We start from the raw sequence: 14691 nt of genomic DNA on the forward strand, positions 1-14691 counted from the left end.
AGTATATTATTATAGGGACCAGGGAGAGCGCAAAATTGGAACTAGAGATGTTAGTGAGCCGAGCTACTCGCGAGTAGCTCGCGAGTAGCTCGGTCAACAACTCGACTCGAACTCGAGTTGTTTCGAGTAGCTCGACTCCACATCGAGTCGAGTTTCGAGTCTCATTTTTCGGGCTCGTGGCTCGTCGAGTAGCTCGACGAGCCGCGTTAAATATTTATAATTTAAATAATATATATTTATTATAATTATAAAATGACTATTATGGATATAGATTTTATAGAATTTACAATATACCCTTCTTTATAATAAAATCCTATAATGGCAAAAAAATAATAACATAATTATAAAAAACACTAAAAAGAAAAAATGTCTACAAAAAAAAGGAAGAAAAGACTTTCTTCCTTCTCTGTGCGACTTTCTTCTCCGTTCGAAGAAAGCCTAGCAAAAAAATTCACTTTACCAGCCGGCAGCCACTGACTCTGACTGATTTAGATCTACACCCTCACTCCGTTCGTCGCCGACGCCGTTGCTCGCCGCATCTGTGAGACTCCATCTCCATCGCCATCGCCATCGCCATCGCCATCGCCTTAACAAGTCCCAAGTCCCAAGTCCGAAATCGAAGCTGCTCTCTGCCTCTCCGGCCTCCGCCAGTCCGCCGCGCTCTACGTCTCCTGTCGGCTGTGTCCTGCCGTGCTGGTTCATCGCTGCCGAGTGTCGAAGACGAAGCACCAAGATCTCACTAGTTCATCGCTGGTTCATCACTGCTCATCTCTGGCTCACTTAGGTAAGTGCTCCTCTGTTTTTGGCTCTGTGTCTCTGGCATTAAAATGGGCCAAGATCGACTAGGAAACTTGTTATCCTGAATTGATAAGGGGACGAAATCTCTCAGAGACCCAGAGATTTCAATCCATCTGCCATTATCCTATTACTCTCGGCCAAAAAAAATAAAAAAATAAAAAAAAGAACCGACGGGAAACAGAGGAGGAGCAGCCGCCACTGCTGGGTCGTCGGAGTTTGCCCATACCGCCACGGTTATCCAATTCTTCATTTAAAACGCCCCGTGAGCTATTCTTTGCTTTCCAACTTGAATTTCAATTTGATATTTTCTGGAACCATCTTTTGCTAGTTTCTTCTTGAATTTTTTTAATCTGGAGTTATTTACAATTTTCATGGCTGAGTATACTCTTTGGCCTTTGTTGGACCGAAATCGTATTTTGATTACAAGTTTTGGGTCTTTCTTTCGTTGGAATTTGATGGGATCTTTAGAATTTTCGTATGCCCTTCTACTGTTTGAAGAAATGCCTAAACGAGAACTTGAAATAAAGAGACAAATCTCTTGTATCTGTGCTCGTGGGGAGCAGCTCCTATCAGTCCAACGCTGATAGGAGCCCGTGGGTTCGGCGGAAATCCATCAAAGACCCAGAGATTTGCTAGTAATAGTATACGTCATATGAGGCATCTGCGGATTTCTAAGTATTTCAATTCTGTGGGCGCTCAAGAAGCGCCAAATACCTGATGCAGATTTAGGAATCGTGCAATATTTATGTAAATAATTTTAATTTGTGCTCTTAAAAAAATCAGACTTAGGATAATGGTGTGCAAAAATATAGCTAAGACTGACTTCAAAATCCTTTGTGTTATGATTTGACCAACTAGGTGTGATGAATTTGCCCAAATTCGGATTTGAGCAACCTCACATGCTTGTTTGAGATAATTGTTTGTCTCTCAATTTGGTGGCTCAGCTCATGTTTTGCTGAGTTTTGAAATTTTGTGGGGAATTTTGGTTAGTTTGGGTACTTTTGCAGCACACTTAGGAACTATGATTCGAGGAATTAGAATCATCCATATTTTCTGCTCTTGTGGGCACCTACCGTTGGTGGGTAATTGCTGAATTTGAAAGTTTCATGTCAAGCAATCCAGCAAGTGGGAATTTCCCTTTTTTCTTCTCTATTCTTCTTTGTGGTGAATCTGATTTTTAGGGGTGTTAAAGATGCTAACTGTGGGAGGTAGAATGTGGATACTTTTGGTTGTATTTGTATTGATGAATCATGGATTTTATGCCTCATTTACTCCAGCTGATAGCTACTTGCTTGCCTTTGAATCTTCCCAAAACGTCACCTTTGATCTGGTTTTTTGGTCAAATCGAGTCAAAAAGCTTGATAAGACTCGACTTGATAAGGCTCGATTAAAGATCGAGCCTTATCGAGTCGAGTCTCGAGCCTAAATGAAATTCTTCGAGTCGATCTTCGAGTATCGATTTTCGGGCTCGATCGAGCTCGAGTCGAGCTCGAGCTTCTGTGTGTATGAGTCGAGTCGAGCTCGAGTATAGCGATACTCGAGCTCGACTTGACTCGATTACATCCCTAATTGGAACACAAACGTGCATTATTAATCCCCTGCTTGCAAAATTGTCTTTTTGTTGTTCATCCACAATTCCCGACTTTTGTGTCCCCCAACCCAACTTTTGGACGACATTAGGGGCTTATTTGTGCATGCAAAACTCGTGCACCAAGATGCTATCACTGTGCAATATAACAACAGGCCCTGTGACCTGTAACGCAATTCCAATTGTTTGATCCTGCACCAGCGTGATTGTGTGTTTTAACAGTAGTGCCGTTTGTATTGTGATTTTTAAAAATTTTTATAAAGAAAAATATTGTAACGATTGGATTTAATATATATGACTTAAAATAATAATTAAAAAATATTATATATATATATATTTTTTTTTTCTGTAAAAAATCACAATTCAAGCAAGGGCGCTTGACGTTTACAGTAAAACGTAAAAGTTTTACCGTGGATGTACGAGATAAATGTTTTTTACACGCCACGTCGTGTTAGAAGCACGAAGAAGCGGAGGCTTTGGCTTGCCATGAATTGTTCGCATGGAGTAGAGTAGAGTGGGTGACACGTTCCCTATACTATAGAGGCCGTGCTACTTGGCACGGAATTCTGGAATAAGTACAAAAGTTAAACCCCACTTTACTGCTCTGTGAAGGCCAATAATGTCTCTCACTCATCCTGATTACTCCTTTTACTCAATCCGTCTGCTCTGCACAAAAACAACCACAAAATTACCATATTTGTTTTAATCAGGGCCCCCATTTCTATTTCACCGTTCCTAGCTAGAGCGGTTAATCGAACCGAATAGCTCGCGAGCCAAGTTCGATCCGATTCGATAAGGGGTTCAACTCAGTTAGTTTAATGAGAGAAAGGAGCCGATCTCGAATTCAACTTTACGCTTATTTAATAGATGAGCCGAGTTATGCTCGACTCGTTTAGGCTCGAATGGTAAGATCATTTCATTGTGTATTTGATATTTTTACCTAATTCATTCTCTCATTTCTAGTCCTACTTTTTTCTTTCCTCTTTCGGTCTTGCCCCTAATATTCATCTCCCAAACGAGCTTGAGCTTAATAAACTCGGCTCGATTTTGAACTCGAGTTCGACTCGTTTGAACTTAATAAACTCGGCTCAATTTTAAATTCGAGTTCGAGGTCGAACTCGAGTTTTCGATCGAGTATACCGAGTCGATCTCGAACAGCTTGTGAAACTTGAATTACTAATCGAGCAAACTCGAACTAGCTCAATTAGAGATTCGAGTCAAACTCGATTATCGTGTGCTCGAATTTGACTCGATTAACAGCTCTACTCCTAGCTATCTCTTACGTTTTTTTTTTTTTTACACCCGATCCACAAGAAGACTATATAGTGTTGAGTCAAAATAGTTATCCGTCCTACAAATGAGATACTAGTTCAAGCTTGGAGTGCAGAAGCAATTTCTTATTCGTAGTCTCTAGCAAGTAATGGAAATATGTTGATGCTTCCACCCCCAATGTACAAAAATAATTACTCCCCGGTTTTCTGGTTGAACCGTGTAGAAGAAAAAATTATTGGAGCTCATGGGTATGATGTCATAAATAAACCAGTAGTAATTAATCTAATCTGATCTTGGATTATCAGTAACCGTACCGAATACTGGACTATTCACCAACATTGTGGCCGATTGCTTTTACTCCTATCTTCTACTATTATACTCACAAAAGTGCCACCATTTTAACATCATCTTACATATATAATCAAAAGTGTTTAAAAGGTCTCAGGACCTTTGGCTACTTATATTTCACGGAAAGGGTCTCTTCAACCTTGACAGGCAGCAGAACAAATATTAAAACCGACTCACTCTCACTGCCTATACTGTAATGCTTAATTTTTTAAGGAGCATCGCCGGGCCAAGAGTCGCTATTTGCTGCTGCAAGACTAATTGATAATAAAGCTCGATGCCACCTCACAAATCACACTTCCGAAATGTCAACTATGAAAGCCTTGACTTTCATGAAAACAAATGTTCTAATTGTTGTCATGATCCCCTTCCCATATCTTTACCAGAGTACTCGCCGCTGCCACCAAATGTTGCCGCTGCAGCAGCAGCAACATCAAGGCCGCCACCAATTGATGTCATTAAGGCAGAAAATCCGCCTGATGGGCCTCCACCAGCTGCCATCCCCAATCCAAGAAGGTCAAGGGTAGTATGCTTGGGACCGAATACAGATGGAGTCCCCAACATCAGTTCCTTCAAGCTAGACCCACCGTCACATGGCAGCCCAAGTCCCAGGCCTGCTGCCAATGATGCACTATCAGACTCAATTCCCCTCCCACTCCACTCCTGCTGCCCGCTGGAAGCTGACGCCGAAGAAACAATCCCGAACCCTCTCAGGAGTGAAGCATTAGTTGCTGCTGCTCCAATCTGAGCAGCTTTTTGCAGTAATGCTGTTGCAGACATGGCAGGTTGTGGTGCAGGCGCATACTGCCTACGCTCTTGCCCTGCTGTTCCAAAAATTGATGAACCGTGACTTGTAGCAAGACAGAGGGATATGGGTTCCGTGGAAGAAGACGCTACGACTTCAGATGCATTCTCAGGACGAGCCACAGCTCTAAACAAGTCAGTAAATTCAGGTGTTTGAGATTGCAAGCTTGCCGATGTTGTTGATGAGGCAAATAAGCTTGCAAACACGCTGCTGCTAGTACTTCCATGACTGCTTGAGCTGCTGCTGCTACCACAGCTGCCGGTTAAGCTGGTCACAACAGATGTTTCCTCTAGAATCTGAGGTGGAGCGGGACTTTGCTTGGGATTTTCAGGTCCCTCTGTTGAATTAAACAAATCATATAAAAAGAATGAGCGAAAAAAAAAAAAGAGCATTCCCTGGTAAAGAAGCAAGAAATGACGAAAGTATAACCTTTCTTATTAAAGAGCTTTGTATATGATTAAAAGAGATTCAATAATACCCTCCTTTCTCGGCATCAACTTAACTTTTAGCTTTTGGCTGGATCTCTGTCCATTCTTTACCAAAAGATTGCTTAGATTCAATCTCAATTTTTTATTCATAGTTGAGATATGGTTTTCCCCAATTGAAGTTAGTAGTAGTTCATCCTTGTTCTTATAGCAAGGGAGTAAATCTAGTCAACCATAGATGCAGATAACAACAAAGAAGGGGAACAGACAAAAACAACTAGACTCCAAGATTAATAGACAAAGAAACAACAACAACAGTTTGCTTTTCTTTTCTTTTTTCCCGGCAAAAGTATGATATACATCCGACAAAACCCGGACTACAGAGCTACATAACTACCCATCATCAGCAGTAGGTGGAGGAGGCTGAGCTACAAATTGGCAGTTTCGAGCAGAAATACCTGGATTTTGAACAGGCAAAGCTGAAGATACTAAAGCAGCTGGTGGAGGAGGCTGAACTGCTACCGAAGGTGGTGGTGATGAGGATGCAAGTGTTTGAAGCTTCGGCTCCTCATCATCAGCAGTAGGAGCTGGAAGTGCCTCAACTGTCTGTGCTTTTGCACTCTCCTCAGCTAATGCATCACAAAAAGCTCTGTGTGTAATAAAGCTATCCCTCCTGCAATCATCAAACAGACATTAACATCATTCTTGAAAATAAAAAGAAAAACAGAGGGAAAAATTTATCTTAACAAGGTAGGGAAAAGATCAGTTAACCTTGAAAACAGAGTCCCACAATCACATTTATATTCTCTAGTTCCACAAATCTTTGAATGAGCTTTCCAATCAGACTGAACAGCATATTTCTTCGAACACTTGTCGCATTTCCACTTCTTTTCGCCATGTTTTCTGCAGAAATGCTTCTTAATTCCGGTCAAATCGCCCAATGCTCGAGAAGGATCGTGGTGAACACAGGTGAGTTCAGGGCATACATAAACTCTCTTCTTGACCTCTTTGCTCGATCTCTGCCTAAGTTTCCAAGGCAAATTATGTCCTCTCCGATGCAGCTGCAAATTCTGGTCCCTTTGGAACCCTTTATTGCAAATTTCGCACACAAATCTATTTGTTGCCAACAGAGTCTTTGGTGACAAAGCAATCACCTCTGCATCCGGATCTAAGAGAAAAACAAAATGAAACTTCAGCAATAAGCAAAAACAGATTACCAGTCTTTTTATGTTTTCCTTTCTGGCTCTTTTACCTGGCATGCCTGGGAGATTTCGTTTTTTCTTGGCAGATGATGTAGGAGGGGCTGCCGCTTGATTGCCTGAAGAAGAAGCACTGGCATCACCGGAAGCGGTAGAATCATTCATGACAGAAGAGTTATCCATATCGGCAGGCATGGAAAGAGTACTGGAGTTGTTAAAAGGGATTTTTAGACTGCTAGAAAGGGAAATTTTGGGGCATTTATGCTGCAAAAAAACTTTTAGGATATAAAGCTCCTTTTTCGTTTCTACGGCTTATGGTCACAGCACTCAGCTCTCAGACTTGTGTATCTATCCACCAGTCAATCTAATTTAAAAAAAAAAAAATATATCGCCAACTACCAACTACGATCAACTTTTGACCACGACCAGATCAGAAATGAGCTAATTAGCAAATCCCACTTCACAGAACCACCACCTGTAAGCTCTGCAGATAACGGAATCAGAGTCGCCAGAGAATTATCGCCGGTGAGCACGACATGAGTATCTTCAGCTAAAAGAAGATGAAATTTTGCTATACTTCATGAGGTTTCTAGAACATGGACCTTAAATCTAGGTAGCTGTTCACCTGTCTAATAACCAGAAAACATTTCAGCACCGAGCTTCTTGAATTTCCGGTGACGTTTTCTCCGATGCAAATGCCGGAAATTGGGCTGGGGAGCAGTACTTTCAAGAAGACGGCTCAGAAAACTAGATGAAAGAGGAAATTTAGGAGGGCAGAGAGAGAGAGAGAAGAAGATGTGAAAGTCTTCTTGTGTTTGGTCTACAGTCGTGTAATGTTTAGATCATAGAACAGGTAGCCGATGTGGATTTGATTAAAGAAGAGCTAATAAATTAATTAGAAATCATCAACAGTAAATGGGGAGAAGGGCGAAAGATAATGACGGGTTAAGTTTTGTGGCTCACTTTTTAACCACGGTTTCATTGTTGACCTGACCATACGGTGTGGTAGAGTTTCAGTTAAAAACAGAAGAGTTTAATGATGGTGCAGAGTGCAGACTGCAACTCTGCTAGTGCTGCTCAAAATGTTTTCGACGTGGGATTGGGACACGTACGTTTAGCTTTCGATAAAAATTAGTGATTATTGTAGTGTTTTTTCAGAAAAAAAAAAAAGAAAGCTATAATAATATATTTCAGAAATATTTTATTAGTGTAGTTTACAGAAATAATAATAATTATATTAGTGTATATTAAATTATGCAAAAACGTATGGTAACCTTACAGTCAACCGCACCGAAACTTCAACCGCATGTGTCTAGACCCTTTTGATTTTTCTTGCCATGGCCTTTACAATTTTGACTTTCAATTATAAATTTCTGCACAATTTTATTTTGTGATATATATAATTTGTATTAAATTTTTAAAATAAATTTTGGTAATTGTTTGTTTCAATTAGGCTTTACGGTGTATATTCAAAGACTCTCGTTTATTTATTAAAATTTATTTACTTACAACATCAATACGTTTCTCAATCATTTTTTTTTATCAATGCATTTTTTTATGTACGATGAATATAAATGCATTGTGGTCTCTAAGTTGTAGAGCGAGCAAAAGGGTTTTATGCAGTAGCAATTATGTGCAATTTGCACCGTTGAGTGCAACCTATTGTTGATTAAGAAATCAGGACATGTGTCATAAGTAATCATCCCATCCTCTTACTGATTTATGCCCTGCGTCCAGTCTCCATTTCACACATCCCCTGTAGCACCAAACGAACACATGAACCTGGCTCTCTAATTCCATCTCGTAATAAGTACTAATAAGTTGCTTTATTAAGACTAATCGTCTAATCATCATTCACCCTGGAGGTTTTTTTCCCGGTGAAAAATGCCTTATCCCACAAGAAAAGCATCGATATCATTGTTAGACTTTTGATGAGTGAGACCGTCTTTCATTCTTTTGCTGCTCATATTCTCTCCGTCAATGCCAAGCTCTTCTATCTATAGTGATAACATCACGTTCTTTTCTTTATATTCTCTCTTCTTCTTTGTTTTTTTTGGTCCTTTATTTTTCTTTTCCATGACTTGCACAAGAGAAAAACCGAGCGGGAGATGGAATAGGCTGTGGGAATCAAATACCGGTTTGGAGATCAGAGAAATAAAACTCTCGCCCATTGGGCAATGCGTAGTTCTCTACTATTTGTGAATTTACCTGAGCAACGAATACAATTCACAAGAAGCAAGATTATGAATTTAGCTGAAATGATGCACAAACAGGCCGCCCGCATATTTCATGAATTATAGCTAAGCATAATCATCACGTCATGTTTGATAGAGAAGAGTTATTTCACTCAACTTACAAAAACAGAGATTTTGTCGGAGAGAGATTGACCAGTTTTTCGTGTTTACTAAACAGAAAACTAATAATACTCCTAGCAGAGATGAAAAGCAAAGGCTATACATAGTCTGTCAATCGAACCTAATGAGCCGGGCTTTTATAAACTCTAAGCTCAGCTCATTTTATTTGAAATATTTTCGAGTTTTCGGTTCATAAATGTGAAATTCATACTCAACTCGCATAATATTCGGATTGTGAGTCTTAATCGGGTTTAGTCAAACCTCACTTATTACTCCTTAATTTTCTTAATATAATTACTATAACTATTAAATTGTAAAACTAATTTAACATTTACAAGACTATAATATTAAAACTAAACATGAACAAATAATAATATTTCTTAAAAAGTGTATAAACCAAATTTTTCAACAATATTTATATTTAATTCGTTCAGAATGCATGAAAAATAGTAATTAAACAATCAATCATAAGTCAATACATATTTAAAAGTTGAAACTTTTTTTATAATCTTGTGATTTAAATCCAAATATGCTTGATGATTTGTGTTTGTAGACCAAAAAGAAATCAACCAATATTATGTCAACACAAAAATTTACTCAAACCAATAAGAAAAGTTAGAGATTTAGTTATGCATTACTAATATTGGTTCTTAAGAAAGCTCCTGGAAGAGTTTTTAGATTTATTTTTGTGTTTTGTAATTTATATATATTTAGTATTTAGTAATAATATATTTGAATATATAATTATACATAATATTAAAATATAAATATTATATATATATAGGTAATTAAAGGGACGGGCCTATATCGGGTTTGAACCTAATATAGCACAAACTTGGCTCATATTTAATTCGGACCTAATTTTTTAGGCTCAAGCTCAGACTAATTCACTAAAATGTCGGGTTCATCGGGTTTTTTGTTGGGCCAAATTCGAGTTGACCCAACCCCATTAAAACAGTCCTAGCTATACACTTTTAACAGAAGTGTTTTTTGAGTTGAGAATCGAAAATAGATCTAACGAAGTTCAATTAAGAAACATTAGGGTCCAATTATTGTTTGGATATTGGTTTTTCCCATAAAATTGTTTACCTTTTTTGTGAATACATCTCTCAATCACTTTTTTATTTTACATATATCAAATTATTGCAATACAATTTTTTTAAAAAATTATAAAAATAGCAATCCAAACGGGAGGGCGGCCCCATAGTTTTAGTACAATTATCAATTATACTAAAGTACACTTTCAATAATTATGCCAAAAGATAGTAAAAAATATATGTATAGTGATCTTTTTGTTCCTTTACTTATTGTTCTTAATAAAAGAATTGAAATCATTGTCAAAAAAGATGAGGGACGATCATATAAATTTGAGTGACCTAACACTCTAGTTCAATTAAAATTTAACTAAGCATACTCTTAGTAGTGCTAATGGTATCATATACCACGTTTTGATACTTTACCTGTAAGTCTTTCTTGCCTTCATTCAGCTACCTGGGCTAAAACATCGTCTAGCTAATATCGACCGGGTCTTTGCGTTCACATCACTAGCATTGCTTGATGCAACTGGTAGCTAAGTTCCATCGATTTGAATCGGACCGTGACCGACCTTATCCTTTTCTTGTCGGGCAAAAAGATGTTGAAAATAACGCCAGAGGAATCGTACCTTATTTGTGCTACTTTGTTTAGCATTTAGGAAAAATAGGTTAAAATGTTTTCCACATTTCACCAATTAAATTTTTTTACGTATCCTACAAAATCAAGTTGATAAAATGTAATTACAACTTAAATTTCGACTACTTTTTTATCACCAAATCCATCATGTGACTCACACAACATATGGTCTTATTGTTTTAGGAATAACAAAAGGTTAGATCCTATTTGTAGTTAAACAAATGATTTGATTCATATTCATTTTTATTTCTAAAAAAATTAGGATCCAACATGGATCATATTCATTTTTTCCCTAAAAAAGGGATGTGATTCAATCCATATTGACTTTTGCCATTAAAAAAAAGTAGGATGTTATCACATTGTATATAAAAAAATAACTGCATGTAGGTCGCATGATGATTTTAGACTAAAAAGTGATAAAAAAAACTTAGGTTGGGATCTAATTTTGCTAACTTGAATTCGTAAGAGACGTAAAGTTAATATTTTAAATGTAAAGAATGAAAAAATTAATGTAATAAAATATAAGGGATGTTTTGAATAAATTTTCCTAGCATTTTCTTATACTAAATTTGCTTCATCAAACCAAAATAAGCTAGAATTAGAGAAATGAAGACCAACGACTGTGTATAAAGATGTGGCTCAAAAAAAAAAGGGAAGAGCTTGCTGCTTGTCATCCGGAAATAAGTTAGGTATAATTTTGCCGAGTTTATTTTTGGATTTTTGCTGTCATTTCCACCTGAAATCCCTACCACCAACTAGGGTTGCAAACGAATCGAGCCGCTCGCGAGTCGAGTTCGATATTAATCGAGCTCGAACTCGAGCTCAGAATATTAAGCTCGTTAGCTCGCGAGCTTGAGTATATATATATATATATTTTTTTTTATTTTTATTTAATAATAAAATTACGTATATTATATATATATATATTTTTATTTTTTATTTTCATAGTGAAATTACGGATATATTCTTAATATTTTATTATTTATTCAGAAAAAATATTATTTTATTTATTTTTTTTAAAATAAAATAATTTTTTATATTTTTTTCGAGCTCGAGCTCGAGCTCGGCTCGACTTGATTCGAGTCGAGCTTGAGCTCGAAAATTGCCAACTCGTCGAGCTCGAGCTCGAGTTTGGTAAAATTTAGTCGAGACTCGGCTCGATTAGCTCAAAACTCGACTCGGTTCGGCTCGTTTGCAGCCCTACCACCAACAACCGTAAATAAACGCGCACACATACACTATCTAAGGGAAACGTACAACTCAACTCAAAAGGCATGTTGACTTTCAGGCCACACTGAGAACCTTAAGTAGTACATACACACACCACTCACAATCGATGTGGAATAGAGGAAAAGGAGGAGGAGAAACACCACGACTATTGCCCAAAGGCTCACTTCAAAATGTGTTTTTGTACCATTCTTGATGTCTGTGTTGAATTTCAAAATTCAGAATGACAAGTTTTTCCCACCTGAAATCCCTGCCACAAAATGTGTTTTTCTACTTTTTCCTGATGCCTAAGTTGAATTTCAAAATTCAGGATGACAAAAAATTTGTTTTTTTTTTGATGTCGTAAAATTGGTTGAAATTAAGGCCAAGCCTGTTACTGATTGCTGTTTTGAGGATACAGTCTAGCTATTAATGGTTACAATTTACATCTACTAATCATTTTCCGATAACTGGTTTACATTTTGCCTTACGTTTATATATTTTATTTCTTCGTTAGTACGTATTATTTAGAAGTTCAAAACATCTACAGTAAAGCTACTTGTAGTGCTTGATTGTCATCATTGTCCATTACATTTCCAATTTTCTTCTAATTTGACATTTCGAACATTCGGCCAAAAAAAAAAAAAAAAATCACCCTTGATGTTCTAATCACTTATGTCTATTGTCTAATTTTTATTAACATATTAAACAACCGTTCTTTTTTTTTTTTTTAATAAAGAAGATCAACAGTCCAGCAACAAGGCGTCAAGATAGAAGATGGCAACGATACGAGGTCCGGCGAACTTTGCAACTTTATAAGACTAGTACAATAGAGACCTTTTGCTGTTGTTTCATTGTGATTCTTTTGCTGAGTTAATTTGATGTTTTAGTTTCCTTAACCAAGATGGCATGCCAGTAATTGATTTGACTTGACATTCAATAAAAGGGGTTGGCTGATCTCAAAAGCTTCAAGGCTTAGAAAGTTTACTTTTAGTTTCAAAGGATGGAGGACCACCTCAATAATCACGATGCTTCTTCTTCTTTTTCTTTTTTTTTTTTTTTTTTTTTTTTATAAATATATGTACGTATATAAAGTTTTAGCCTCCCAAAATAAAGAGAAAAGGATCCCGGCATACTTTCTTTTTGTTACCTGGAGCCTGGAGGATATGCCTGCAGTAGCATTTCGGCTATGCAAAAAAGTCAATGACAATTCAAGAAAAAAAAAAAGTGCAATTGCGAATATAGGAATGATGCAGATAATTGAACATATGGCATTTGTTCTATTCCAGGATGACAAAGATCTTTAGGTCCCAAGAATTTAGAAATTACACTTCATTTCCTTAAAGTATTAAAGAGTTTTATTTACTATATATTTGTAAAAAAAAAAAAAAAAAAAAAGATTTTGTGCCTGAAAAGCATCCTAATTATCAGAGTTGAAGGATGGAGTCCTAATAAACTAATTATTATTATTATTATTAAATCAAGAGTAAAGTTATAAACACGGTAGAGAAGAGAGTTGCCGTTTTAGACTCGTGGTGGTCAAGATGAGAAAGAAATGGCAAAAAGGAGACGCGTGTGCCGTCCAAAATTCAAAATTAAAGAAAGGGACAATGATCGAGTTTGAAGTACAAAAGCCAAAGTCTACTGTAGCGTAGTTTCTTATTATTATTTTTTTTTGTTATAATAAAATAAGGAAACAAAAACGTACGAGTGCTTTATAGTAAATAATTGCAAAACGCAGTACTGTAAAAAGTTTCCTGATTTCACTTCAGAAAGGGTGCACGTTCTCCTACGTGTCTCAGAAAATTTTTTTTTTTTTTTTTTGGTTGTTGTTGTTGTTAGCAACTTAGCATCAACTAGTTTCCATGCTGCTACTATCATACAATTGTTTGCTTTCCATATTTATCATGAAGAAATACGTAGCAAGTAAGAAATCACCGGCGACTCTCTCTTATGGAACAAAGAAAAAAAAAGCAATTTCTCATACTTTCTCTTCTCTTATCTCCATTTCCTACCACCCAAACGCTCCGAGGCCTATGGTAAAATAAAACCAAAAAGAGTATAATAAACTAGAGAGCGAAAATCATCATCATTTAGTATAGGACTCTATGCCATGGTAACACCCACAAAGCCGGCACAAGACTTCTCTCAACATCCACATAATTAATTGCATTGACTTGGAACGCAATTGCTTTACCTTTTTTTTCTTTTCTTCCTTCTCTCTTAAAAGAATTTGTCATATCATATTCAAACTTGTTATCATGCTGGACAGAAATGATGGGCCTAGCCAAGTTGGATTTCTAGTGCAGCAAGGCACTCGTTCTCTTTATTCAAAACTCAAAATAGGAGGAGAGTATCGCAGGGAACCCTTTTCCTTTTAACTCTCCCAGGAGAGTATCATATGGAATGGAACGCGATCTTGACTGAAGGCCAATTCATTCCAAAAAAAAAAAAAAAAAATTTTTTTTTCCTTAAAAAAAAATATTTAATAAAAGCTTTTGGGTGGGTAGGGAGATGATAGGTTGGTCTCAATCGATGAGGGGTCGATCAATTACCACCACGCCACACCAGCTGAACAATTTCTGAGCAGAACACATGCATTCAATGCATGGGACAGGCGGGCGGCGTCTGGCAGTTGACCAGCGGATGGCTGCAGCAGCAGCTTGCAATGCAATGCACGACTCCTTCATCGTCCATGCCATGTACGGGACACGATGACATGCCGAAGCCCTTTACCTGCGGAGGCAATTTCAAATTTCAAGTTTGATGATGATTAATTTCCCATGGACAAGTTTGATTTTTTTGCTTCTACAATGACAGATTCGCAGATTTATTTAATGTATTTGCTTTTCCATCACTGTCCGTACTTTACTCTGCCCCTATCACACTCATTTTAACGCCGAGGAAGATTACTTACGCATGATTATAAGGAACCAAGAGGAAGAAGAGTGAAGGAGTTGGGACGTTTAGCTTAATTAATCTTATGCAACGTATGGAGTTCTTGTTATAACACCCATCTACAAGGTGG

General features: G+C 37.2%; 1 protein-coding gene across 1 annotated transcript; it reads right to left on the bottom strand.

Annotated features, from left to right (window-relative positions):
• Nucleotides 1–3909: 3909 nt before the first annotated feature.
• Nucleotides 3910–7291, bottom strand: LOC113698808 (zinc finger protein GAI-ASSOCIATED FACTOR 1). The gene is made up of 4 exons (XM_027218756.2): nucleotides 6486–7291; nucleotides 6005–6401; nucleotides 5692–5906; nucleotides 3910–5145 (listed from the first exon to the last, which is right to left on the bottom strand). Exons 1-4 carry the CDS (start codon nucleotides 6625–6627, stop codon nucleotides 4361–4363), a joined length of 1539 nt encoding a protein of 512 aa, XP_027074557.1. The 5' UTR covers nucleotides 6628–7291; the 3' UTR covers nucleotides 3910–4360.
• Between the last annotated feature and the right edge of the window lie 7400 nt (nucleotides 7292–14691).

This window comes from Coffea arabica, chromosome 7c (assembly GCF_036785885.1).
Source record: "Coffea arabica cultivar ET-39 chromosome 7c, Coffea Arabica ET-39 HiFi, whole genome shotgun sequence".
NCBI lineage: Eukaryota > Viridiplantae > Streptophyta > Magnoliopsida > Gentianales > Rubiaceae > Coffea > Coffea arabica.